The 14,443-nt window shown below is 40.5% G+C and overlaps 2 protein-coding genes across 2 annotated transcripts; one reads left to right on the plus strand and one right to left on the minus strand.

The window, feature by feature from the left end:
• Positions 1 to 373: 373 nt before the first annotated feature.
• Positions 374 to 7,791, minus strand: zgc:152830 (uncharacterized protein LOC767682 homolog). Its single transcript, XM_018674111.2, is given in 18 exon segments — positions 374 to 917; positions 1,091 to 1,272; positions 2,050 to 2,089; positions 2,091 to 2,108; positions 2,212 to 2,295; positions 2,727 to 2,845; positions 2,972 to 3,047; positions 3,452 to 3,556; positions 4,112 to 4,197; positions 4,329 to 4,404; positions 4,512 to 4,611; positions 4,709 to 4,836; positions 5,477 to 5,585; positions 6,019 to 6,167; positions 6,289 to 6,315; positions 6,317 to 6,380; positions 6,471 to 6,512; positions 7,690 to 7,791. Coding segments are annotated over 18 exon segments (1,554 nt in total). The 5' UTR covers positions 7,701 to 7,791; the 3' UTR covers positions 374 to 779.
• A 1,816-nt stretch (positions 7,792 to 9,607) lies between these two features.
• Positions 9,608 to 13,843, plus strand: fahd2a (fumarylacetoacetate hydrolase domain containing 2A). Its single transcript, XM_018674124.2, is given in 8 exon segments — positions 9,608 to 9,641; positions 9,644 to 9,878; positions 10,593 to 10,809; positions 11,573 to 11,632; positions 11,718 to 11,880; positions 12,745 to 12,853; positions 13,437 to 13,524; positions 13,702 to 13,843. Coding segments are annotated over 8 exon segments (969 nt in total). The 3' UTR covers positions 13,765 to 13,843.
• The last annotated feature ends 600 nt before the right edge of the window (positions 13,844 to 14,443 follow it).

Consider the following 14,443-nt stretch of genomic DNA (forward strand, 5'->3'; position numbering starts at 1 on the left):
TAAATTGAATTCTTTTTAAGACTTTTCAAGACCTGCAGATACCCTGATGGTTTTTGATATCCCTTAAGGAACAAAGTGTATTGACCATTAAAGCCCAGTATTGTAATGGGCAACATTAAAATGCTGTTAATCTATACAAATGCATCATTTACAGTATTTATTAGAATTTTATGTGACATTTCATGCAAATCTGTTTTTACCACACTTTTTACCACAAGTGTAATGTATAAAAGGCATTTAAAATGTAAATATTTTCAGTTCCACTGAGGCAAAAGTATTATACTGTTTTTTTTTTCCTTTAACCATTCTGGCCCATCTCTTCTTCAGACTTTAAGATTAAAGATTTAAAATAAGTAGTATGGAAAGAATTCACTGAGCTCTAATTTGTTTTATTGATCAGAGAGTAGTACTTGGTTAAACTGGCACACAATGTCATTAATCCCACAACCATGTCCACGATTTGTTGCACACTCACAGACGCACATAAAAAAGGATGACATTTTCATGCCTTTTAACCCCTGAGTTTATATGGATTCAGGCCACTTAAGAACAGGGTCATTTGACACTTGGCGCAGATAGAACAAATGTCACAAGATCTTAGAAAATAGAGAACATTCTTGAAGAGAAGAAATTTGAGGTATTAGGGAAAGTCAGACATGAAAAACAGCACATGTTGCATTAAATGACGTGTCAGGAATTTTGTTTGTATTTGGACGGTTACAAATTTGTGTTGGGATCGAGTGCAGAGATCGTATGCTTCTTATGCTTGGTGTATCCGTTTACAGAACATCAGACAGGATGTAGTTGGTTGCCATGGCGACGATAGGGGCTCCTGTTGGGACACCGGGGAAAGGACCGCTGGACCCGGCGATGTCAATGTGGGAGTATGGCAGAGGTGCGTTTGAGTCCACACCATGCTGCATTGGAAATTCAGGAGTAATGCAAGTTAATCACTGCACTTCTTCCACATTATATGTATGTATGTGTGTATATATATATATATATATATATATATGTGTGTGTGTGTATATATATATATATATTTTCATATTTTCAGATAAATAAAAACTTATTCTGAATGTGTGAGCACCTTGTCGAGCCCTGAGGCCATGATGAGGAAAGCTGCAGGGGTTTGATGTCCTCGTGGAGTAGCTGATGAAGGCAGGTTGTTGCACTGCAGAATGTCCTCGTACTCAGACTTGCCCTTGTGGAACTCGTAGTCCTCTCGTCTGATGCTGGACACCTCAAACAAATCGCCCAACACCTCTCCAGCTGCTCAAGAGAGGAATGAATCAGGTGTTAGTTGATGATGAGGAAAATAAATCTTTCTATGAAGCAACTTGTGCTGAGAGTAAGTCAGGATAATGTTTGATTCAGTCAAAATGGTGACATCTGCAGAACATGATGAAACAGGAAGTCTCACTGTTGTTATTAATATTTTCTTCAATAATAATAATAGTAATAATTATAAAAAATAACCACTTTTAAACAGTCAACAACTCTGCCTTTAAACATGGAAGCAAGTTCAAAAACACATCCTGTGTTCAACACCAGTGTGCTACCTCTATAATTCAGTGTGACATTATGAGATCTGCTTTGAAAGGTCAACTCTGTGTCAAGTAGTCTGCTTTGAGTGCAACATAACTAATGCTGACCCAATAGTTTTTAATTATTAGGTCTCTAAATAGTCAAAAGTTGTGACATTTGCAACAAAGCATAAAACAAGATAATTACTATATTTATGTCTTAAATTGTTTTGGTTTGACCAACACAACCCAGAACACATTCAGCTCATGATGACATTAAATAGAGAGCAGCTTAGCGGTAAAAATGTTTGATTATCAATTTATCATTTTGTTTATAATACAAATACTAATCTAAATTTTATATTTCTTTTAGCTAAACTTTAAATTAATGAACTCTAAAAATGAGTTTACATTCAAGTCATATTTTACTTTGTAGCTTTACCTCAATTGTTGTAATAACTGACGACTAAATTAACTTCATGACATCTGATTATTTTCAGATGTGGTTAAAAGCTTTTCTCACCTTTCTGCCACTGAGCAGCATTCTCACTGCGATGGGCCTGGTCCATTATCCATGATGATCTGTGACCAGAAATTTAAAACCGAACTCAGCACAAAGAGTGATTTCTAGAGCAGTGGATGTTTAAATGTCAAACAGTAATGCCTGTGTGTGAACAGCGCTCACAGAGTAGTTGGGTCCCATGGCTCTGATGGCGTGACCAGTCAGGGTCGCGATAGTAAACAGCTGAGGAGAAGTCTCACATACTGCCTGCAGTCACACATGACATTATCAAACAGAGAAGAAGAAAGAGTTCTCGGTCAGTGATACGCTGAACTTAACCTTGTAGTAACATGAGTTCAGAATAACCTCAACATCTTCCAATGGATAAAACAGGTACAAATATGGGGTCAGTACAAATCCAAGTTTGAAAGAAATGTATTTAAAATATCAAGTGGAGGCCAGAAGATATAGATATGTGGATGTATAACGATACTGAGAAGTACTATCTGGGGTAAAAATGTTGATAAATTTGATTTTGAATGTCCATGCTGACACTGGACCTAAGCTTTTGCTTCTCAGATTACCCAGTCCTTCATTTAGAGGTACACTAATTTAAAAGGAATGATAGATAGTAATAATGAAAAGGGGTTAGAATGTAGACTTGAGTTAAGACGTGATTATACGGATGATGTTCTGACCTTCTCCTTCATCTCACAGAGCAGGTCGACCATCACCATACGTCCCTCTGCGTCGGTGTTTCCCACTCTCACTCTACGACCAGCGCGGGAAACCACCAGCTCATCTGCCACGTAGCAGTCTGAGAAAATACACACATACAGTACACAGTCAGCTGAAGGAGAGGGAGCTATAACACAGACCTCACTTAGAGAAGTAAAACTGGGGACATACTCTAAAAAAATGGGAAGAAGTGGATTAAACTGACCTGCTCCCACACTGTTCCTCACCATGGCCATCGAGCCAACAACCTTCAGATGTTTTGGCTTCAGCTTGGCTAAAGTCTGGAGACAAAGAAGAGGCAGAGTTGTCACTGAAGACTTGTCACTAAACAAGTCACTAAAGCTCAGGTCGCCTATATATCAGGTCACGTATATATCAGCTTCAACCAAGTGACACTGCTATAATGACTGAGCTGAAATGGAAGGCTATCTGGACTTGAACACTAGCATTTCATTTTCCCCAGACAAAGGGCTTGAATTCAGAAAATTTGCACTCTTGAGGTATCTAATATGTTCTTTGGTCACCATGACTCAGCAACATCCAGGTCTGAGCTACCTAGTCACAAGTCCTGAAATGCAGCTTTCATATTGAAGACACTGAGCCAAACCAAGAAGTCATTTTCTTCATCTGCCCAGTAAAAGCTCCCTGACGGTTTGTTGTTCAGGTGCAGAGGTAGGTCATGCACCTGGAAGAAGCCGGCAACGGCAGCAGCTCCACACTTGTCCCTGTGCATCCCAGCCATGACTCCACCAGCCTTGATGTCAGCTCCTCCAGTGTCGTAGGTGATACCCTGGAAGGAAATGCATTAAGTAGTCAATCACATATAGATGATGTAGTAGTAAAGTAAATAGTAGTAAATACTAACTTTTAACCAACACCTAACCGACAGCGTCTCTTCCAGATTAGAGTGTTAGAAAGGCTGCGACTACAACATTTATTCAATCATAAAAATGTATTAACCTTTATTAAACACATTCATTTTGTGTTGATCAACTAATAAATTATTATTTACTTACTTATGTATGTGCATCTGTGTGTTTCTAGATGTCATCTGCATTATTTTACACTATTTCCCTGAAGTTCAGGTTGACAAGACTCTGAGGACTCAAGGTTTTATTTGTTGAAAACTCAGTTATTGTTTACTCACTGATATCAATTTAAACTTCAGTCGCAAGTTCACCACTGTTCAAAGTGTGCAAGTTTGATGAATTTAATTGATCTGTGAGCGTCAGGCACAGTTTTGTTCTGAAATGTTCTCATGTTTTAAAAGGTCTGTTTTGAGGTCAAGCTTTCCTTTTAATGTTTTAGCGGTTCATGGACTGAAGTCTTGACAGCTCCCTCTCACCTTTCCCACCAGCATGAGTGTCTTCTGGATGGGTCCCTCTCCACAGTACTGCAGCTTGATAACTCTGGCCTGGTGACGAGGGACACCTGTATGAGGAGGAAAATATGAATATGTATGCAAACATCTTTTTAAGAAAATCAACACTTAACAGTTCTGAAAATCTGTGTCTGGAGCCATGTTAGTTAATATGTGGTTAAAACCATATATATTCTCTTACTGCTGGCACAGCGGTTGACTGCAGCCAGACAGGGATACTCTTTCTCCAGAACCTTCAGGTCGCTCAGCACTTCCACCTGGAGGTGAATAAACACAGAAAAGTGAACACCTTCACAATAGTTCTAATAAAATATAGAGCATCATGTGACCCTGTCAGCTCATATTATATAATATTTCTGACTACCTGCACAGGGCTGTCCTTGAAGAGATCCAGGACGTACTCAGCCACACGAGGAGCGGCCATACGCTCTGGGTCGGAGCCACCGATGTCACGACATGCCAGTCTGAGGAGGGGAGGAAGTACAGTTGGTGAGTGACCAAGTGAATAACAGGTGTGATAAAATCTCCGCAGGAAATGAGTGGGAAGTATTTGTGACTCACCTCCCGCTCTCCAGGGCCTCGGCCAGCTCCACCAGCCTCTTTCCCTGAGCCTCATGTGCAGCCCACAGCCCCAGAACACACACCTTGTAGTCACTGGATTTCACCTTCCCCTCCCTCACTTCAAGGGGCTTTTTGGAGGAAACAGAAAATAAACAGAGGACAACACAAGAGTTTATTGCACTGGATGCAAACATTGTTTCATCTATGTAAGAAATGGCCTTGTTTAGAGCAAGTATATGAGTATATCTATACTTATGTAGGATGTGTCTAGTCTTAGATAAGATGGACTATAGTTTGCACTTTCATGGAAACTATAATTGTTGCTTAAAAAAAGGCAAATAAGTATTTTTTTCTGTTTACAGTTAGAGAATTGACTGTGGCAAATAACTGATACTTTGCCTCAAGTGTGGACCTTGAAAGAAACTGAGATGTTGTGTGCTGACAGCAGCACTACACTTCCATGTAGCTGGGTGGCTCACAAGAGACAGAATGGTCGTAGGTGAAGCAGCAGAGGCTGAAATAGATCCATAGACTAGTCTATCATTCAAACTACACTCCACAGGAGACATTATACAACAGTTTTGTGCAGTGTACTGGCTAAATAGTGCTTCTCATGACTAGAAGTAACTACAAAACTTTGATTAGTGGAGTTCCCCTTTAAAGCTGTCCACTTGTGGTGCAGTCATCCAAGACACATCAAGTACCATGTGTGAATAGAGCCTCTTCATAAGCCCTGAATGAGGAGGAGTCATTTAGCTTTGTTCTCACCATGTAAAGAGCATGAAGGGCTCCAAGTGCAGCTACCAAGGTGTTGTTCTTATAATCCTTGTGTGGAGGGCAGACCAGCAGGGGGCGCTGCATGCCGGCTTTCAGGGCCCTGGAAAGACACAGTTCCTTTATTTGATTTGAAAGCTCTTATTTCTGCTCTGAGAGGTGAGGATACAAGAGACCATCCTTTGCAGAAGTCTTTTAACTAGCTGACACACAACTTTATTAGATCTGATAGTGGTTGGACTGATCTGAAACCACATGACAACATCATCACACTTTAAAACCAAAGTGGGCACATAAATAATAGATTCAATAGAAACCAACGTTGATTCAGGACGTCTCTTTTCTCAACAGATATATTTCCTCATTTCCTCTCTCCTCACATTTTTCCCTGCATCCCTTCTTTAGTAGGACACAAGGAAAAAAACTTGAGTGAAAGAAACGCAGATGCCATTAAGGGAATGGAGATGTGTCCCTGGAGGTAAATGACCAATATGAAACACAATGGGAGGGGGAAAAAAAAGCTACCACCAGCTGACCGTTTGATGCCGTTGACTGCCGCATCACTGAAGCGCCTGGCGTCGTCATAGTCGCGGTTCACGGGACCGGTGGAGGCAAACACCAGGCGGTTACCAGGGAGACCGTGGACCTTGAGGATCACCACCTCCTCCCCCAGACCGCTGTCCACCTGGAAATAAAGCAACACCACAGAGGAATAAATGCTCTGAGGCAAAGACAGACCAAGCGAGGACCAAGTTTAGGTGTTTGAGGTTGATTGGCTGCAGGTGGGTGAAGACCAGACCACTCACAGAGCTGTAGTCCTGCAGGGGAGCTTTTCAGACACTCGAGCTCAGGGGGCAGCGTGTCATGGCTCTGGGTCACTAAGACGATGCCATCAAAACTAGAAAGAAGACAACACCATCATCAAACATGACTGTCACACATACACACCATCAGAGCTAAAGAGGCAGCATGTTCTCCTGACACTCACTTCTGGTTCTTGAGGTCGGTGGTCCACTCAACAGGCTGGACGCTGGACAGAGAGGGAGAGGGACACACACAGAGAAAACACACAGTTATTTCCTCTTGTATGTGCAGTGTCAGCACTGCCTGATGCGGATAAGCTATCTCAGACAAAATGATGCAATTAGTCTCTTATGATGCAGGTTAATGATAACGCAGTGGGACCTTTGAGATCTGCTTTAATTTCAGCTGTTAAAAGAGTGTGACAGGTTCATTTCTCTCACTGCAGCAAAATCAAGACTTTGTACCGAGCGTTCACTTCACAGGGAGCAATCACCACAGCTCGCAGCAGATGGTTATCTTACAGTTTCATATATTTGGTTTGATTTTTTAAGTCAAAAGACGTAAATACAACCCCTGCAGCAAACATGCATTAAAGTGTCTTCAAACGTATTGTTATTTTTCATTACAAGAACTTAGAAATTCAACAGTAACTTAGCGATAGTTTGGGGCCATACCCTTTGGGAGGACATCACAGCTTGCAACAACTTGTTTGTCCTTCTATTCTTGATTTAGTGATTTTGATTATTTAAGTTCTTGCAGCACAGCATGTTTCTAATCTACCCACAGATTTTCAGTGTGGGTTTTGAGGTTTGGTTTGGATAATTGTTCTTTTGCTTCTTTTCAGTGCATAGAATGTGAAAAGAGGGCTAATTTTAATGTCTGTGTGCTGCAGGGATTTGGTCTAAGTTGCTCAGTGGTGCCCAGACTGCTCCATACAACTGTTATGTACTGTGTGTAAATCTGTTAACTAGTCGGATTTTTATTTTCAACCAGTTTTCTTGCACCCGTCAGACATTTTTGGCATCATATGACACCTGGTGGGAATAAAAGGGAAATATAGCAATACTGAAACTGAAATCTAAGCGAAAAATTCATGTGTGGGCCCTTTTAGTGGTAAATGTATCCACATCTATTGCAACATGGGAGGATCAGATTTTTCCACTTTCAGCTTTAGATGAATAAACTAATGAAGCACTCGGAAAACGAGATAAGTTAAATGGCTGAATTAAACCAACTGGAAAAAAACACGCCATTAAATAGCTATGGGATAAAGTATTAAAACAAAAACCCCTCGAGTCTCCGTGGCTGTTACTTAATGTATATGTAAAGCTGCACCTTAGAAATCCATTGGGCAAAAAAGCAAAAATCGAGCGTTTAAAATGACAAAGAATCGTTCATCTCACCTGGTGCACATTTTAGTCCTCCTCCTCCGGTGTCTTCGGGGTGAAAGAGACAGCTGACAGCCGGTAGCAACGGATCCTGCCCTGCACTCCTCTCCAGACGATCACATGATCCGTTAAGTTGCCTTCGTGCTGCCTTCACGGCCTTCTCCCAGCTCGTAATTACGACCACCCTCGCTGTTAAATGCTAATTTATTCCGATTTTAGGCCCCTTTGTCTCAAATAACGTCAAATGAGGACTGGGGTAAAATACCTAAGTACATTTACTCTCAAGAACTGTAGCAAAGTACAGTTATGGGGTACTTGTACTTCAAATTTGGCTCCTGCTAAGACTTAACATTTTTATTTTATGCTATTTTATTCCTCAAGTGTAGGAAGTTTCAGAGGGAAATACTGCACTCGTTACTCCACTACAGTTATCTGACAAGTAGTGACTTTTCAAATTAAGATTATACATCAAAAACACACAATAAGGGTGAATAATTAAATTAAAAATGTCGGCCACTTCTAATGTTTCAGATTTCTGTGCTCTTAGTTTCTTCCACCAAAAAGACATCTTCACTCCTAACCTTCTCAGCTGGTTTCAATTAAAGACAGTTTGAGGCCCAAATGGACAATGTTATCCAATATTTCAATAAATAAAAAATAAAGGATAAGACCAACGCAAAAAAGCTGAGGGCATATTTAAGTGGCACAACTTTTTTCTTCTTCCCTCTCCCATAAATTGTGTAATATCTCCTTTGTGCGCGGATGTAAAAGGGTATGATTGGCATCTGAGTAAAGTTTTGATCAACTAAAGCTTCTCAAGTTAGGTCGTTGAAGTTCTTAAATTCCCACTGCATTTAAGGCACCTTCAAAGATGTACTCGGGAATTGTAGTTCCTTAAACTGATACAAAAACACGAAAAGCCGCATTAAGACGAATATATTGTCAGTATAATGTGTGTTGTTAAACATAATGTAATAATAATCATGAATACACTTTGCAGTTAGTCTCGGCTGAATAACATGTCTCGTTTCTGACAGGTCTGACCTCGTGGACTACAAACACAAACCGGAAGCAGTTAAAAGTGGTGTTTTCTGTGCAGAAGCGGAGGTGAGTATTAACAAGAGACAGTGCAAAGGGCATGAAAGAAGAAGTAGCCGTCAGAGTTATTCAGTAGCTGGTTACAGTGTCACATTCCTCTTTAAGTGGCATTTCATCTGAGATAAGAATCCATTTTGCAAAGCTACAGCTCGAGCTGCAGGTAGGCAGAGGTTACCAGCTACTGCAGCTGTGTTCATGCTTGTCTTATCTAACTAATGAGTTAAAACTTATCTATCAAGTTATAGCAGATAATGATGACTGTGCAGTGTGTGACAGACAGCTGTGACAGCTGACGGGTACTTTCATTTTGGCAGCTTCTTCTCACTGAACCAGTTTGAGAATGGAAAGGTTATGTAGTTTCATAGCAGGACCAGTCCATAATCACATGATCAATAAAGTCTCTCTATCTATCTATCTATCTATCTATCTATCTATCTATCTAGTTACTAAATTATCAAATTTTCTCTGGCTCCACATCTCAAATGTGAGAATTTACTGCTCTAATTTATTCAGTTTTTAAATCGAATATATTTCTAATTTAGACTTTTGGTTGGACAAAACATGAAATCAGAAGCTACAGGCTCTAGGAAACTGTAATGGGCACTTTCCATTATTTAATGACATTTGACAGAGTAACAAAGAGCTGATTAATTGAAGGAAAAACAAACAGAGGAGAACATAAAATAAATCAGCTCAAGTCTACAAAACACTCCCAAAGAAAGAAATCTCATTAGCTGTTGTTTGATTTCAATTTTCTCTCCGCTTGTCTGCCACCTGTCATCACCTGTTATGTGTTTGTCTTCTTCGTCACTTTCATTTCTTCTGTCCTCAACAGATGAGACTTCCCCTTCGCTCCTTCTGCATCTTCAGGAAATTTACTTTCACAAAGGCAAACAGCAGACCCACAGAAGGCGAGGCCTGAGCGGTGCAGCCATGCGTCTGGTGCAGTTCCATCGCCATGGGGATGGAGGAGGAGGCATCAGAGTGGGAGTGGAGCAAGGCGAAGGGCTCGGCGTGGTGGACCTGAAGGCGTTTGACCCCTCCATGCCCTCAACAGTGAGAGAGCTGCTGGAGCTGGGAGACAAAGGTCTGGAGTGTGCACAGAGGTATCAAACACACTGTTTGATGTTCGGCCATGTTTAAGAGCTAAAATGGCTTAGAACTGACCTATAAAGCCTTAGTAAATCAATCATCAAAAAAATCTGTATAAACCCTTCACGATGCTGTATCAGAAAGTGGTGCCATTGTTAAACCTATTCTGCTCTGACTCCACGTCGATTCCTAAATCAGTCTTCTTCTTCCAAATGATCCTCATCAGTCATCATCATCATTCCTAATTACGCTTTCCAGCCCTCCAAATCATTATCTTCCTCCTCAGCATAATCTTTTTCATTCATCATCGTCACGGTTACCATAATCTTCTTACATCATTATGTTTTCCCTGAATAAACATCATCTCCTGAATCTACAGTCATCTTGCTCAATCGTTTTTGTTCCCCGTCCTCTATCTAAGTAATTATCCTCTTGCATTATCATCTTAAATCATCACCATCATTCTAAATCAACAACCTGTTGTTGTTTATCTTCATAAATTATGCTAATGCGAAATCATCACCATCCTCTACAATTGTGGCTTCTTAAATCATCATTTTATTCCTACATCAGCTCCCCATCTTTAAATCATCATCTTCCTAGTAGTTAGACTTGCTTGACTCTTCATCCTCATCATTATCATCATCTTCTTCTTATTGCTCTTCAGTCAACTTCCATCCCAAATCATCACGCTCTTTCTAACTCATCTTCGTCGTCTCCCTCCTCAGAGCCTTGGTGTCCGGTCAGTGTGTGGTAGAGCGATCGGACATCCATCTGCTGTCTCCTGTATTGGCCCCGGAGAAGGTGGTGTGTGTGGGCATGAACTATCGCGACCACTGCTTGGAGCAGAACGCCCCGATCCCCAAGGAACCCATTATATTCAGCAAGTTCCCCAGCGCCATCACGGGGCCGTATGATGACATTACCCTGCCCTCAGAGAGCCAGGTGAGAGCAAGCGAGCAAACTTTGGCACTTCAATATTGTGAGGAAAGACTATATATAGTTATTATATCAATAACAGTCTAGAGAGAGGAAATGTTTTAAGACGCTTTTTAAAGAAGTGCACTAATTTGGTCCCTTTGAGACATCATCTGAGCGATCCCGGAGGTCAGAGGGCACCACAGCTATCTTAGGTCTAATGTAATGCTTCATATATCAAGAGTAAACCTTTAAAATCAGTCCTTAAAGTAACAGGGAGCCGGTAGAGAGAAGCTAAAACCTGTGAAATGTGTGATCAGTGCAAAGATTTGAACCATTTGCAGTCAAGATCGAGAGGATCTGCTAAGACAGCTGAAAAAGACGTTAATGAACAGTACAATATGATAAAAACATAGAGGACCTTTAAACGTTTAAATTTTGCAATGTTCCTTAGATTTAGTTTTAATTTATTTAAGAAATAAGCTCATTTGCACCATAATAAAACCTGTTTCAAAGCGTAAAATGTTTTTTTTCTAGCATAATAAAGAAATATATGCATGCAGCAAGACACTATGAATACACAAGTTCATGTTTTGCAGATATTAAAGAGACCAAATCATATGCAGTGTCCCAATTCATTACTATACACTAACTGTATTTTTTAGAATGCATGGTGACTATTTTAAGTATTTTTCTGTGTGAACACTACATATGTGTAGTTTAGAACTGGGACACAGCTCTGGTACTTTCTGATGTTGTATTTGCTTGATCTTCTTTTGTCTGACTTAAGGAGGTGGACTGGGAAGTGGAGCTGGCCTTTGTGATTGGACGAAGAGGAAAGCACATCAAGGTGAGCGTCACGACACCACCTCTGATGTTTGATGCCCCATTGAAGCATCTGCACAGACTCCACTTCCACTCCTCTTGTTGTTCAGGAGGAAGATGCTCTCTCCTACGTGGCCGGGTTCACTGTGGCCAATGACGTCAGCGCGCGCGACTGGCAGATGAAGCGCAACGGGAAGCAGTGGCTGCTGGGAAAAACGTTTGACAGCTTCTGTCCTCTCGGCCCTGCCTTAGTAACAACCGACGCTGTGAAAGGTGAGAGACAGAGTGAGACATAAGAACGGCAGGGAGCGCAAGACGGAAACGGGGAATTAAAGATAGTCTGGTGAATCACACAGTTATCTGTAATTTGTACGTCAGCAGCTTCACTGAGTTCACAAGCTGTAATTCACAGAAAAGTCAGGTTTAATGAGGTGACTAGAGCACACTAGACCAGATTTTTAAGGTTAAAAACATTGTTGGTGGAAGTTGGTTGTTGTGTTTATGTCACTTCACTAGTCAATTCAAAATAGATTAGGTATTGGTGTATATGTTGGTCAGTATTTAACAAAAGGTTCAGGACAGAAATGTCAAACTTGGTTTGAGGTATTTCAGAATCAGTGTCACCAATAAATAGTCGGTCCATCAGAGAAGACGAACAAGTTAATGTTTCAAATGTAAATTATCCCAGTTAGTGTGTATCCTAGTCACACAACCAAGCATTAGTATTATCTTATGTTAGTTTGTTCTCAGTCCTCCAGGCCCCCAGTTGTACAAACATTTCACACATTCATTCTTACGTAGCAGGTACAAGTGTTATAAGAGAATTTGTGGCATTCACCAAGCTACTCGTACTTAGAAATTCACAAATCGTCCAGACTGTCATTGAATCACACGCAGCCTTTCTTCACAGGGGAAAACATACTTGTTTCTTTTTTATTTATTCATTTTCTTCTTTATTGTGCTGCATTTGCTCATTACTGGGCAGCAGGTGTTGCTGTCCTCTTTCTTTATTTTTGTTTTTTACTTGTAACTGTGTCCATTCACCTTCTTCAGGCGTCGTCATGTAAAAAGTCAAGGTCTAATGTCAGAAACAAGAATATCAGCTGTCCTGTGTTTTTTGTGTTTTTCCCCCTCCAGATCCTCACAACCTGGGCATCCGTTGCCTGGTTAATGGAGAGACAGTCCAGAGCAGCAACACAGATCAGATGATCTTCAAGACAGCAGCGCTGGTCGCCTGGGTCTCAAAGTAAGTCCACTCACTGTTACTGCCCACGACGACGGCGTCTGTGCATGAGAACTTTGCAGAGATGTTGCATGTTTTAGGTTCAGATTTACATAATGAATCTAGAACTTTTACATTTTTCTGCCTCGATAACTCAAACAGAGAGTGCACAGTTTTTATTTAAGAAATTATGCAAATCAAATCGTGTCAGAAATGAATCTACACAAAAAGAGCACTGTGTCAGCAAATGGGTTCATCACTGGCTCAAAGCCAAAATTACATGCTTCAGCTAAGACTTATCCATCACGGCTGGCACCCTTTTGCCCTAAAGCTCCCTGACCAACTGGAGCGTCCACTGATCTGATTAGAGATTCTTGGACCTCTTCGCCTGACTTACTGGTGACAACGCCTATGTCATGCTGTAATAATGGCAGCCCACGGCACTTTTCACTAGATCTGCATATACACTGGGATAAATTTGGGAAGTTACTTTATACCTAAATAAGTTAAGGTGCACTGTAATTATGACTTTACGGTGTAGAACTCTTTCTCTTTCCTGCCCTTGAATCTGAGCCTCCACTGTGTTTTTTTCTTTCTCCTCTGTTAGGTTCGTGACATTAACTCCAGGAGACGTGTTCCTGACAGGCACTCCTCCAGGTGTGGGTGTGTTCAGAAAGCCACCCATCTTTCTTAAGGTGATTTCATGCATGAAACTAATAATGTGTGCAAACCAGCTCTACAAGTTAATTCATCCAACTTCATTTAATGTATGAGAGTGTTGAAGGGACTCTGTAAAGCCCATGACAATATTATAACAGATATGAGGGTAAAGGTGTATTTTTTATTTTATTTTATTTTATTTTTTCTTTCAGAAAGGAGACATGGTGGAGTGTCAGATTGACCAGTTAGGCTCAATAATCAACAAAGTCGTCTAAACCCTGAGACAAACTACTGAGAACAGAAACAAACCACAAAGGAACATCAGCTGTTAAATAAACCATTTCACACACTGAAGGACTATTTTATTTTTACATAAAAAAAACTTTTCCCGCTTGATTGTATGAAAATGTGTAAAAAGTGTGTTTCCTGTTGAATGTTTTATTCATCATACTACGCTAATTGTGAGGAGGGAAAACGCGGTGTTTTTAACTACATGAAACAGTATAATTACGTGACTCAACGTGGTGTTTGCAGCTCAACCCCGGTTATTGAGTCACAGTCATCACCAGCTGTGAAAATACCCTCTATCAGCAGCCACCCACTCATGCTACACAGCAGAAACTGTGAACCTCCTGACTTATTTCAATATAAGGGAAAAAAGTATTTGTAATCGTGTATTATTAATAGTCAGGATGATAAATCGCACATAAAACTTTTCTAACTTGGAGGATTCAAACTGTAGCTTTCTCATATAAAAAAGCACATTTCCAGTGATGGGGGAAAATTCAATTAAATTAACAATATTCTGTCTTCAAAATTTGCTCCTTGCGTTTGCCTGAGAGAAGAATTTTCCATAATTACTTTGATCTGGGCTTTGATTCATGTACCTACGCGCTTCATTTTCTTTTTCCTGGATCATCACTGGAGTTGAATTTTTTCACTGACAGAGATTAG

Source organism: Lates calcarifer, linkage group LG13 (genome assembly GCF_001640805.2).
Source record: "Lates calcarifer isolate ASB-BC8 linkage group LG13, TLL_Latcal_v3, whole genome shotgun sequence".
Taxonomy (NCBI): domain Eukaryota; kingdom Metazoa; phylum Chordata; class Actinopteri; family Centropomidae; genus Lates; species Lates calcarifer.